A 13,076-nucleotide genomic window follows, 5' to 3' on the forward strand; every position below is an offset into this window, starting at 1 on the left:
CTTTTGTAGTTCTTTAACACCAAAATTATTGTCTTCAGGCACTGTAATCCCTCGTCCATAACATGTTCCCCCATGAAGGTGAAATTCCACATATTTATCATGTTCTTGGCATTCATTAGTTGTACTATGTAGTTTAGCATGTACATTTTGTATTACAATGTAGCTTCCAATCTGAAATATTAGAAATATAAATACTTAAAATTGGTCCATGATGTATGTCATCCAAATGTCTTAATGTTAGCACCCAGTGGCTAGAATGAATAAAGAAATATGATCTAAACAATGAGTGGTATGGCACTGATTGGGGAGATTAACCAATACTGTTAATCTGCACCAACCAGAACAAGGTATACCTGCAGTATTTTTTACTTTTCAGAATTGGCTATTGTGCAGCACTGTACTATTTTCGTAAAACGCATGTATTTTAAACTTGGCGCTGGAATAAACTTTTAAGCACCATTCTCCCTCTCTCTGGTTCCATTTCCCAGTGACCTGGCTCCATAGACTTACAGTATATGGCACTTGATCTCTCACTGGAGACAGGCTCCATGGAGATATGCATTGCAGAAGTGCACAGTGCTGCACAATAGTAATTTCTGTGAAAAACTGCAAAGGTTTACGTTGAGTCAAATTAACAGAAGATATATATCCACACTGTGTTTGTGTGGTGTCTTTGCTGCTATTTTCCTTAAAATGGGGCAAAACTTTTAGAGTGCGTTCACACGTACAGGATCTGCAACAGATCTAATGTTGCAGATTTGATGCTGTGTTCAGTTATTTAGTCAAATCTGCTGCGGATCCTATACGTGTATAGCTACCCTAAAAACAAAGCAAATCTGAAACACAGCCTTCATGGGAAGAAATTTTACAAAATGACTTATTCTTTCACAACAGTCTGTAAAGGCAGACTGACTGAGACACCTGAAGTCAATGATTAGGTGGTTTGAACTAAGGCTGTTTTTCCCCACGTGTGTTCGGAGTGTGATCTGAATGTTGTGGAAACCATGCCTCCAGTTCTCTGAAGATAGCCGCACAATGCTGCCGGGATTATAAGCAATGTTGATGTTGATAAACAGCAGCTGGCAAAATAATAAAATAAAAAATAACAATATAACAAACCCCCAACACACTTCTCAAACATATCTATAGTGCGTCCCTGCCCAGTATACCCCTGCAAACATACTTTAATCAATTTCTTTTATCTGTCTTGGGGCTGGGTTTCACTGTAGTAAAAAATGCTCAGGCGCTTGATACTCGGGGTGTCTAAATATCCCTATCTAACCATAAACTAACACTTTCCCTGGATTGTCGCTCTCCCGTAACACAAGGCCACCAGGTAATTGCAAAAATACACATAAAATAAACCAAAAAGAATTGTGACAGAAACAAACCATCACTCTCTCAAACGATTTTCTTTGAAAGATTATTTAAGGGGTTCATCAGGGGAAGGTATAGAAAACAAAAGCAATAATAAAATGTAAAAAGTAGATGTCAGGAAAGGCTGATGGATGCTGCCTGCATCCATGACTGCCAATGAGACACACGAGGGATGAACAAGGTCTAAAAAGTACCTCCTCCTCCAAGAATTTATAGAATGTAAAGCCAATTATAATATATTTAAGGCGGAGATTAATGGGCTATAAGAAAATATGCTTGAAATTACATAACATGCTACAGTAATTCAGCCTCTTCAGAACATACTTGTGATGCTGGAATCAATGAATCACATGATGTCACTTCCAGTGTGCGTCCCCTATAGTGACGTCATTTTGGATGCATTCCAAAGATGGAACGCATATACTAAAGTTGAGGGCCAAGATACCTTTTTCCAGGATCAAAATATAATAAATGGTACCAGGTACTGTGCATAGTGTCGGAAGCAGAAGCCGCAGCAGCCTCCCTCACACACAATACACATCCTTAGTATACTACAATCCCAAAAGCGCTCCAACACTGGCATGCATAGGCCGGAGGTGATGCACATCAAAGAGCGCATCAGGAACCTAAAGGATAGGCCGCATCCCTTTCCGCTTATGCAATCAATGTTGACTGATACAGCAACGATCTTCTGCCGTCACTCCGTTGAATAGGAGCATCGGCAGCAGACGCTGCTGTATCCTGTGGGCTTCCCGGACGATCAGCGATCACCCGGGCAGCCCCCCGCAGCCGCTCCCGCACTCACCCGCTCACTGCAGCCGCGTTGAATAGTGGCGGCAGCGAGCGGGGAACGAGGAGCAAACGAGCACTTAGAGCGCTCGTTTGCTCCACTAGACGGCCCTTGGAATAAGGCCATTACACGTTGCTTAGTAGTGGAAGCCATCTTATAAAAGCATCAATTACATGACTAAAGCCAACTGCCGTCTTATTACCACAGGGGTACTGGAAAAAGCAAGGTACCTACAGGCACAGAGAATAAACAAAATTGATGTTCCCGGCCTAGTGCGGTAGCTGGCTGGTATTATTAGACTGGAGAGAGACAAATTAATGGCTCTTCCCACCCTGGTAATTGCAGGCTAGTAGTGCTTGTATGTGTTCAGTTATAGACCATAAAGGGAGTCCTATGCATTTTCTTTCTTTTTTTTAATTGAAAAAAGTGCAAAATTGTACAAATCCTGTACAAGTGCTGTAATGCAGTATAATCCAACACTGGTTATATAGTAATTGCAAAAAGTTGAGGCACCTGTAGGAAAATTGTGCATCCAATGTGAAACCATATTGTTCTTTTTGTGCTGCAGAGCAGTTATCCTTAATCGTCTCCCTGAAAATAAGCTCTTTGATTAAAATCAGAAATTCAGAATATTGCTGCATTTGAGATTAGAAATTCATATTAACTATTTTTAACTTACTTTTGAACCTTTAAACTATTTCACGTTATTTGCTATAAAACTGTGTTGATGTAAAAAAAAAAAAAACTGGAAAAAGTAGTGAGGTGCTTTAAAAGATTGATTTCAACATGTGAATTAGTTAAATTAATTTCAGCATTATAAACACTGTAAAAACCAAATAATTTACCTTTAAAGATTTTGCAAGTTCCACATGATTATCATATACCAAAACGTCTATGGTAAAGCTTTGTAGTCGGCTGATCATATCTCTGTCTCCTTCAAGTGCATTATCTTCTACGTAACATTTCCATGATAAAGAAGCACATTTAGTTCCATCCCAAACCTGAAAGGAAATGACACCATGCACACTGTCAACTTGATTTTCATCACCAGAAAAACACCAAACATGACAATGGCCAAATGTATGGACTAAAGTGGGTCAATTACATATGAACAGTAAGTTTGGTGCCCTGCTGTCTATTTTATCTATAGATGTAGCATTGTCAGTCCAGGCCAAAAAACAATAAAAACTTTAGTGCCTACTGCATTTTAACATGCCTTTGTAGAATAATAAAATTAAAATGTGGGATTTATCAATGCTTTCACCAGTTTAAAAATTTTTGCACAAAACACAAAAAGGCACAAAATATTAAAATAATAAGCGATTACTTTAACAATGTGTGACAATTATACACTAAAAGTGACACAAAAAAACCTTAATGGATACCTCAAAAATGTTTATATATTCAATATAATCGATGACCTATTCTTAGGATAGGATATGAATTTTTATTAGTGGGTTCAGACAACGATCACCCCTGCTTAGGGATGCACGATGCACCAAAATATCGATACTACTATCGATATTCCGGGGCAAAAAAACGATTCGGTACCAGGATTTCCTGGTATCAATACTTTATGTTAATTTGCATAATAGCGCAGTATAACATAAAGTATAAAGCAGAGAACACGGCCAGCGGCTATCTGAGCGCCGGCCGTGTTCTCTGTGTCCCGCCCCCTGCTCCCACCTGTCATGTCTTCGGTCCCGCGCAGCTTCTGCCCCCGGTGGCTTCAAATTGCCGGCACACAGCGATGGCTTGTGCCGGCTATGTAACTGTATACATGCCGCTGTCACAACTGACAGCGGCATTCTCCCATCCTGAGCGCCCTGTATATGCAGCAGGGGTCGGCTACTATGTGTAACAGACCCCTGCTGCTAATGACTGCATGTAACCCTTTCAATGCCGCGATGTAATGTGATCGCGGCATTGAAATGGATGATTGACAGGTGGCTGTGAAGTGTCCGATTGGCACCCCCGCAATGTGAGTGCGGGGGGCTGATGGGTCACCTCACAGCCCGAGGTCCGCACTCACCTTCCCGGTGTCTCTGCTGATAGCAGAGCACTGATACTGATCTATGCAATGCTACAGCAATAATATATAGCATTGCATAGCTCAGGTCATCCAAAGGGCAGAGCAGGGTCAGCGGCAGGAGAGAGAGAGCAGCGCGATCCGGGTGAGGAGGACGGAGGGGGAGGCTGGAGGAGACGCGGCCATCTGGCAGCACAGGACTGTGAGGAGGAGGAGCGGCAGGCAGGGCCGTCAGGAGACTCCCGGGGCAGACATCAGTGCGGGTGAGGAGGGGGTCGGTCGTGCTCTGACTGGGAAGGGAGGGGGGGGGGGCTGTAACCTGATTACCCTGCCGCACAAATCAACAAGTGTGTGTTGCATGACTACAACCCCCATTATCCCCTTAAAGCTGAAGTGTATTACATTACTATAATCACCCTGATGTCTGGTGTGTGTTACATGACTACAATCCCCATCATCCTCTGATAGCTAAAGTGTGTGTTACATGACTACAACTCCCACCATCCCCCAGATAGCTGAAGTGTTACATGACTACAACCCCCATTGTCCCCAGATAGTTGGAGTGTTAATGTCCTTACTATAAAATTATCACCTTCCTGATCACAAACGGTAAACAGTGCAAACGCAAAAAAACACCAAGTTCAGTAGCACATAAAAACATGGTACTGAATAAAACTACAGATCATGGCACAAAAAAAAAGACCCCTCACACCACAGCCAGACAGGTAGCAGTGTTAGGAGTGAGAATAGGGCAATTTTTAAAGCACATTTACTTTAAATAATGGAAACTTTTTTAAAGTAATAAAATTAAAGGAATGTGAATTGGTTCGTTACGGACCTGATGGGGAGCATTTCTAATTTTCAATATAATTAATTCAGTATCGAATTGGTATCGAGCATTGAAAAAAAAAAGTTGGTATTGGTATCGAACTCAAAATTCTGGTATCGTGACATCACTACCCCTGCTGATCAGCTGTTCGGCATGGCTGTTTGCGTCCATACAAACACTGTGAATGAAGCTGCAAACCTTGGCTCCGTTCACTGCATAGTGGTTGTGCCTGGTTACTGCAACTCAGTACCTGTTTGCTTTAAAGTGACTGTACCACAAGGCCCAGGCTGAAGCACTGGAGGCGGGCCAACCCACCCTTAGTGGGAAGAAACTCCAGCCCCTCCATGACGTGACTCCATTAGAATCAATGAAACCCTATCATAGAGGGGCTAGGGTTTCCTCTCACTAAGGGTGGGTCGGCCCGCCTCCAGTGCTTCTGCCTGGGCCTAGTGGTACAGTCACTTTAATAGGAACTGAGCTGTAATAATACAGCAGGCCTCCGGAAAGCAAATGGAACCAAAGTTTTCAGCTCTGTTCATTTTGTACATTCAGATGCAGGGTCATAATAATAAAAGCTAAATATTTTAACTTACATTTGGCATTTGTTGGGGGGGGGGGGGGGGGGTGGTGGTGCAAGAATGGAGTTGGTTTTGTTAAATCAAAGAGAGAAAAGAAAAATAATCTTGCTTAGAACTCATTCACAAAGCTGTGTGTTACAAGTTCTATTGGTGGTAACCTTTTTATTCAGTGTCTTTTCGTTGCAGTTTTGCAAGTTCTACAAAGAAGACATTGAAGAAAAATACCTAGAGAACAGTGCACCACTGATCCCAAGAAAGCTAAAAACCTATAGTACTCTGTTTTAAGGCAGATATTAAATTATGGTCCCATACCTATTTTTTGTGTGACACCTGTCAAATTGTTAAATGTCTCCCACCACTTTATGGTCATAGGCACCTTCACGAAATGTTGTACAGAATCAAGGCATTATTGATCTTTTAAAAATGTATATAAATTCAGGTTTGTGACAAAAAGTCTGAATCAAGTAGAGGCTGAAAAACAGAAAACCTGGTAATTCACTTTCCACTAATCCTTCAAGACAGCACCATGATTGGCGGTTGCTCCACTTGTCTCTGTAGGGACAGGATACAAAAGAGTATAAAAGCCCCCCAAGCACCTCCTTAGTGGTTTCTAAATTATAACTACAGAGTACAATTAGAAATAACCATATCTATAGGGAGGGAATGCACTGGTGCTGTCATAAAGGATTAGTGGAAAGTGAATTACCAAGTAAGTAATTTTGTATTTCCAATGCATCTCCCTTCATGACAGCACCATGATTGGAGACGGGGCTGTGGAGTCGGAGTCGTGGAGTTGGAGCTAGTTTTGGCTGGAGTCGTAATCGGAGCTAGCTTTGGCTGGAGGCAGAGTTGGAGTCGGAAAAAAATGTACCGACTCCAGCTTTAAAAAAATGTAGAATTGAATTTTGATATGAATTTTACAAGTTTTCCTCATGAATATATATTATGAGCAACATTCTAGGACACTGGCCCTATTACATAAGGGGGGTCATGGAAAAGTTGTCGGTCACTATTTGGCAGTCTGTTTCTGAGCTGGTAGAGTCCATTGTGTGGGGGGAGATCTGTGCTGTTCTCTTCCTGGATGCTGGATGATTGTATATGAGCAGCAGTGTAATAATATGAAGATATCCTGTGTAATATAGAGGAGGAGGAGAAGACATAAGTAGTGTAGTAGCATGACGTAAGTAGTGTAATAGCATGACACCAAATGCATGTAATAGCATGACATCAAATGTATGACACCAAATGCATGTAATAGCATGACATCAAATGCATGTAATAGCATAACATCAAATGTATGACACCAAATGCATGTAATAGCATGACATCAAATGTATGACACCAAATGGATGTAATAGCATGACATCAAATGTATGACACCAAATGCATGTAATAGCATGACATCAAATGTATGACACCAAATGCATGTAATAGCATGACATTAAATGTATGACACCCAGATGACCCCGGCCGATCCATACTTTTCCCGGTAACCGGGCTCAATGGATCCACCAGAGTGGATTCTTCTGCATCCTTCCCTCTGTAGGGACAGGAAACACTGGGGAGGGGCTTTTATACTCTTCTAAATCCTGTCCCTAGCAACCTCCAATCATGGTGCTGTCATGAAGGGAGAGGCAGTGGAAATAAATGTTTAAAATGTACAGTGGTGATACCTGGCAGGTATGCTTATTTCTAAATGCCCACAATATCAACTAATGATCAAAGCTAGAGACAAAATGCTCTGAAATCCAGATGCCATAAACATTCTTACAATGACCTGATTAGACACAGGGGGTAATTGCTGTAGATGTGCCACTTCTCATCTTATTCCTGCATCACACCCCTGGGGTTACTAGAAGACCCTGCAAGGGGAGAGATGACACTAACAGGTTGTTTTGTGCCTTCCTGCTGTCACTTGTTTTACCTCTTTCCTATGCACACCAGAGAGTACAACTTTTTTGTTCTGTAACTGATTTTAAAGTATTGTTTAAAAGTACTATTCCCTCCTATGAACATCAGAAAGTAAAATTTTTTTAAATTCTGTAACAGATTTTAAATTAGTGTTGTACCCTGAATGTGGCACCTAGTGCTTAGGGGTGTGTTCACACGTACAGGATCTTCAGCAGACTGCATTTGCTTTGAATCTGCAACTTCAAATCTGCTGTAGATCCTGTACGTGTGAACGCACCCTAAAAGACAAAATTCCTGTCTAATAAATCTAAAATTAAGTCATTGAATTTCAAAGCAAAAAAACAATGCATTTAAAGTCGCCACATAAAATAAGATGATTTGCTGTGTGTAATTTGTAGTTGGGCGTCAGTCTCAGAAAATTGATTCATATAAAACAAGGAAGAAGGGCAGCAATAACATGTAAAGTTATACAATATGTGTCCCAGCAAATAAGCAATATATGTTTTCACATTATTTGTCTCCTTCCCCCAGTTCTGAGCTGCTGCTTTCTGCTGAAAACACAAAAATCTGTGTGTGAGCTGTTCTCTCTGCCCCCTTCCCCCTCCCTTCTGAGACAGATGATGTAAACAAGTCCCTGATTGGCTTTATCTGCAACATTGTAGCTTTTTTGTAATACTGGGAGGGTTAGGCCCCGTTCCCAGTGAGCAAAGGTAGCGGAATTCCGCGACGGAATTGTCTGCCGCAGAATGCAGTTAGCCTCCCGCTCATAATGGGAGTCTATGTGAGGTGCGCGCTCCTGCTCTGTACGCACTGAAGAATGAACATGTTCATTCTTCAGCACGTACAGAGCAGGAGCGCGCGCCTCCCATAGACTCCCATTATGAGCGGGAGGCTAACGGCATTCCGCGGCAAACAATTCCGTCGCGGAATTCCGCTACCTTTGCTCAGTGGGAACGGGGCCTTAATCTGAGGTCAAGTTGCTAAGGAACTCACTGTGATTATCCCTTTCGGCATTACAAAAATGCTACAATGTTGCAGATAAAGTCAGGGACTTGTTTAAATCATCCATCTTAGAAGGGAGGGGGGAGGAGGGGGAGAGAGAGAAAGGCTCACACACAGATTTTAGTGTTTTCAGCATAAGCAGCAGCTGAGAACTGGGGGAAGGCAACTGAATATATAATATATGGAAAGAACTGTTAGTCACCATGGACAGCAACATATCAAAAAATTTGTTTGAGTGGAATACCTCTTTAACCCCTTAGCGACCCATGACATATCTGATACGTCGTGGCGCCGCGGGGGGTGTTCAGAGCGGGGTCCCGCCGGGACCCCGCTCTGAACGGCGCTGATCCCGGCTGACACGTGCAGCCGGGCAGTGCCTCGGTTAGCCGCCGCGGGTCCCGTTGCCGCGCCGGCTAATTAAGCACTTCAATGCAGCTGTCAAACCTGACAGCTGCATTGAAGTGCTTTATGCACAACATCCCTGGTGTCTAGTGGGTCGGATCTCCCCCCCGCGATGCGATCGCGGGGGGGAAATCCGTTCTTCTGGCCGTGCCAGGCCTCAGCGTCGGAATGACGCTGATCCCGGCTCGGCAGTAGATTGCTATGGCCTGCAGCAGGCCATAGCAATCTATGACCGATCTCATGGATCTTTGCTGTGTATATACACAGCATTGATCTCTATGAGAGATCAGTGCTATGTATATACAAGCCCCCCAGGGGGGCTTCTAGTCCATGTAAAGAAAAAAGTTAAAAAGTGTTTTTATTAATAAAAAATCCCCTCCCCTAATAAAAGTCCAAATCACCCCCCTTTTCCCATTTTATAAATATAAATTAATAAATAAACATATTTAGTATCGCCGCGCGCGTAATCGCCCGAACTATTAATTAATCACATTCCTGATCTCGCACGGTAAACGGCGTCAGCGCAAAAAAATTCCAAAGTGCAAAATTGCGCATTTTTGGTCGCATCAAATCCAGAAAAAATGTAATAAAAAACGATCAAAAAGTCGTATATGCGCAATCAAGGTACCGATAGAAAGAACACATCATGGCGCAAAAACTGACACCTCACACAGCCCCATAGACCAAAGGATAAAAGCGCTATAAGCCTGGGAATGGAGCGATTTTAAGGAACGTATATTTGTTAACAATGGTTTGAATTTTTTACAGGCCATCAGATACAATATAAGTTATACATGTTATATATCATAGTAATCGTAACAACTTGAGGAACATGCATAACAAGTCAGTTTTACCATAGGACGGACGGCGTAAATGCAAAACTCCCCGAAATCAAAACAAATTCGTTTTTTTTTCAATTTGACAGCGCAAATGATTTTTTTCCGGTTTCGCAGCATATGTTATGGAAAAATAATGCCGGTCATTGCAAAGTACAATTGGTTTCGCAAAAAATAAGCGCTCATATACGTCTCTAGGTGAAAAAATGCAAGCACTATGGACTTTTAAACTTAAAATGGAATAAGCAAAAGCGCAAAAACGAAAATAGGCTTTGACCTTAAGGGGTTAAAGGGGTTTTCAGAACTAAAATATTGAACCTATTTGTTTTAGTAAAACAATAATTCTGGATCATATTTTCTTATAGCTCTGTGATGTGCTTACCGTTTTTCTTACTGGAAATATGACTTGATAACCAACTGGGTGTTAGCAGATGGAGGCATATGCCTACACAGTCTGACACTATCCAATCAGAGCTGAAAGTTCCAGACCGTGTTGTCATTCCCCCAATGGGTAACACCCAGTTGGTTATTGAGTCATATATTTCTATTAATAATACAGGGGAACAGCACATCACAGAGCTATAAAAATAGGTGATACACAATTGTTATTTTATGGGCACTGTATAGATTTGCTAAAAAAGACAGATCTGAAGTGATGAAAGGCCCTCTTTAAAGTGGGAATCCAACTCTGTTGAACAACTTACTAAAGGTGCCACACTGTTCTGCTGTTTGTCCTTTATTGCTTACAGATGTCATGATGTGCTTGGTATTGCAAGCCCACTGACTTAAAAAGGGACTGAGCCGCAGTACTCGGCCTACCAACCATCAACTGTATAGAGCTGCATGTGGTAAACACTGAAGGTGGCACAGTACGCTCTAGAGTGCCTCAGACCCTTCAAGTTAGATAATCAGGTGTGCTGGGAGCTGAACAACCACCTGATATTACCAGCCAATCCTAAGGATAAGCCATCAATATTAAAGAAGCAGTCCAGCACACACTTTTGCATCATTTCACCATTCCTTCCCCATCCAACTGTCCATCACACTCTGGACTTTATGTATATTACCCAAACTACCTTTAGAAGCGTAATATGATATGAATGGAGTCTAACTACTCAAGTACAGTCTCCTTCTACTCTCCAATAGCTTAGTATTTTTGTTGCTAAACCTTAATGAATTAATCTAGGGACTATTTGTGTTTGGAACGTCATTTTAAAGACTAAATATGTAATACAAGAAAACAAAGAAGAAACAGCCATGCTCCCAGGTAATTCTGTTTCACAGTTTTAATCAGCATTGCAGCACATATCGTTTAAAAGATCCCCCACTGAGTTGAGATCTTACAGAAGACACTACAACAGCATCCACGCTAAAGTATTGTGTGAGACTGTAATATAACAGCAAATCAAAGTCGGAATTAAAACCTTTCAACTTTGTGAATCCCAACCAAAAAAAATAAATAGAAAAAACTGTCCAAATATCAGAGAATGGTAAAGTACTACACTCATTTAATATATAAACGTTTACATATGTATTATGGATTTCAATATAAATATGTTACGAAAACAGAGGAGCATTAACTATTTGCTACATCAGTATACTCTTACTGATGTTTTAATGTACATTCATACTACGTCCCTAGCATAATAAATATGTTCTGGCATCAACAATTTGTTCTTCTCTCCCCTCATGATAAATCCTAATTAGAGATGAGCGAACCTCGAGCATGCTCGAGTCGATCCGAACCCGAACTTTCGGTATTTGATTAGAGGTGGCTGCTGATGTTGGATAAAGCTCTAAGGCTATGTGGAAATCATGGATATAGTCATTGGCTGTATCCATGTTTTCCAGACAACCTTAAAACTTTATCCAAGTTCAGCAGCCCCCGCTCATCAAACGCCGAACATTCAGGTTCGGATCGACTCGAACCCGAACCCGGTTCGCTCATCTCTAATCCTAATCTGATTTTGATGACCCAATCTTTTGTAAGGAATAAGACACTTTAATTCTGTTGCCAATCCCTCGGTGAGTGATCACAAAGAGAATGGAACAAAAGATTATTGTATTAATAAAGGTGCACAATATGTCACATGTGAAATGCTTTGACTAACTTATAAGCCTTGTACTGGCAGGCAGAATAAGGGGGTGAGGTCCAGTGCTGGCACTTTCTTCATATATCAGGCATCCCACAGCTCATGCTCTCAGAAGCCTGCCTTGGTGCTGCATGAATTTTATGGATACTATTCCACACCTTACAACCCACCTAACAGACTCTAATTAGGTTTAATATAAACTTTTACCAAATTTATATATATAGATTTTATTGTCCATTTAACATGTTTTGGACATACTTTAAGCAGCCTTCTTTAAAGCACCACTGGTTGCATCCCTGTTGGTCCTCTGTTTACTAAATACTATGTGCACAGAAAAGTAAAGGGACAGTCAAGAGGTCACTAGGAGAGTTTACAGTTACAGTAAGCATAGTATACAACCCTATACTAGTACTATAATAGTAAGCCAGTAAGGCCCCCTTCACAAGACTGGAAAATCTGTCCACAGGGAGCGATGGAATGCCAAACACTTTCCTGATGCCTATCAGCAAAATGTCCGGAGTTCCGGATTGGTTGCCAGGACAACACAGGGCCTGGGGCGAACTCTGTTACCGCAGCTGGAAACTGGAAGAAATGCAGGAGAGCGCCCCTTGCTGGACCTCAGCAGTGACTGATACCACAGACACCCTCCCTGCCCGGACCTCAGCAATGATCGATATCAGCATGAGCAATGATATTAGCCATCGGTCCCAGTAACTGAAGGTGCCGTGGTGCCTGCATAGGTGCTGCCCCTCCTTCATTAATAAGTTAATCTCCATACATTTGTTAGGGGCTGTAGCCAAACTTATCCTAAAATCCTAAAGGGGTTACCCAAGATTAGAAAAAAAAAACAGCTACTTTCTTGCAAGAACTTCTGTCCTCAGGTTGTGTGCAGTATTACAATTCAGCTTCATTCACTGTAAAGAAACAGAGCTGCAAAACCATACCCAAACTAATGGGCCTATTACACCGGTCGTTTAGAGGAGCAAACGAGCGCTCTCAGAGCTCGTTTGCTCCTCGTTCCCCGCTCGCTGCCGCCGCTATTCAACGCGGCAGCAGCGTGCGGGTGAGTGCGGGAGGGGCGGCGAGGAGCTGCGGGGGCTGCCCGGGTGATCGCTGATCGTCCAGGCAGCCCATAGGATATAGCATCCTATTCAATGGAGCGACGGCAGCAGATCGCTGCTATATCAGTCGCTTGTTTTTCAACATGTTGAAAAACAAGCGACTGCAAC

At 42.1% G+C, this 13,076-nt stretch overlaps 1 protein-coding gene across 4 annotated transcripts in view; it reads right to left on the reverse strand.

Annotated features, from left to right (window-relative positions):
- Nucleotides 1-13,076, reverse strand: part of POT1 (protection of telomeres 1) — a 78,544-nt gene that overhangs the window by 50,288 nt on the left and 15,180 nt on the right. For all 4 annotated transcript variants that reach the window (XR_011363855.1, XM_069976681.1, XM_069976688.1 and 1 more), the window contains 2 exons: nucleotides 3,013-3,168; nucleotides 2-171 (listed from right to left, as the gene is read on the reverse strand). Coding sequence is in view for 3 of the 4 variants with exons in the window: in XM_069976681.1 (XP_069832782.1) it covers nucleotides 2-171; nucleotides 3,013-3,168 (326 nt within the window). In the remaining variant the exon portion in view is untranslated. The remainder of the gene's footprint in view (nucleotide 1; nucleotides 172-3,012; nucleotides 3,169-13,076) is intronic.

Source organism: Dendropsophus ebraccatus, chromosome 1, assembly GCF_027789765.1.
Source record: "Dendropsophus ebraccatus isolate aDenEbr1 chromosome 1, aDenEbr1.pat, whole genome shotgun sequence".
NCBI classification, from domain to species: domain Eukaryota; kingdom Metazoa; phylum Chordata; class Amphibia; order Anura; family Hylidae; genus Dendropsophus; species Dendropsophus ebraccatus.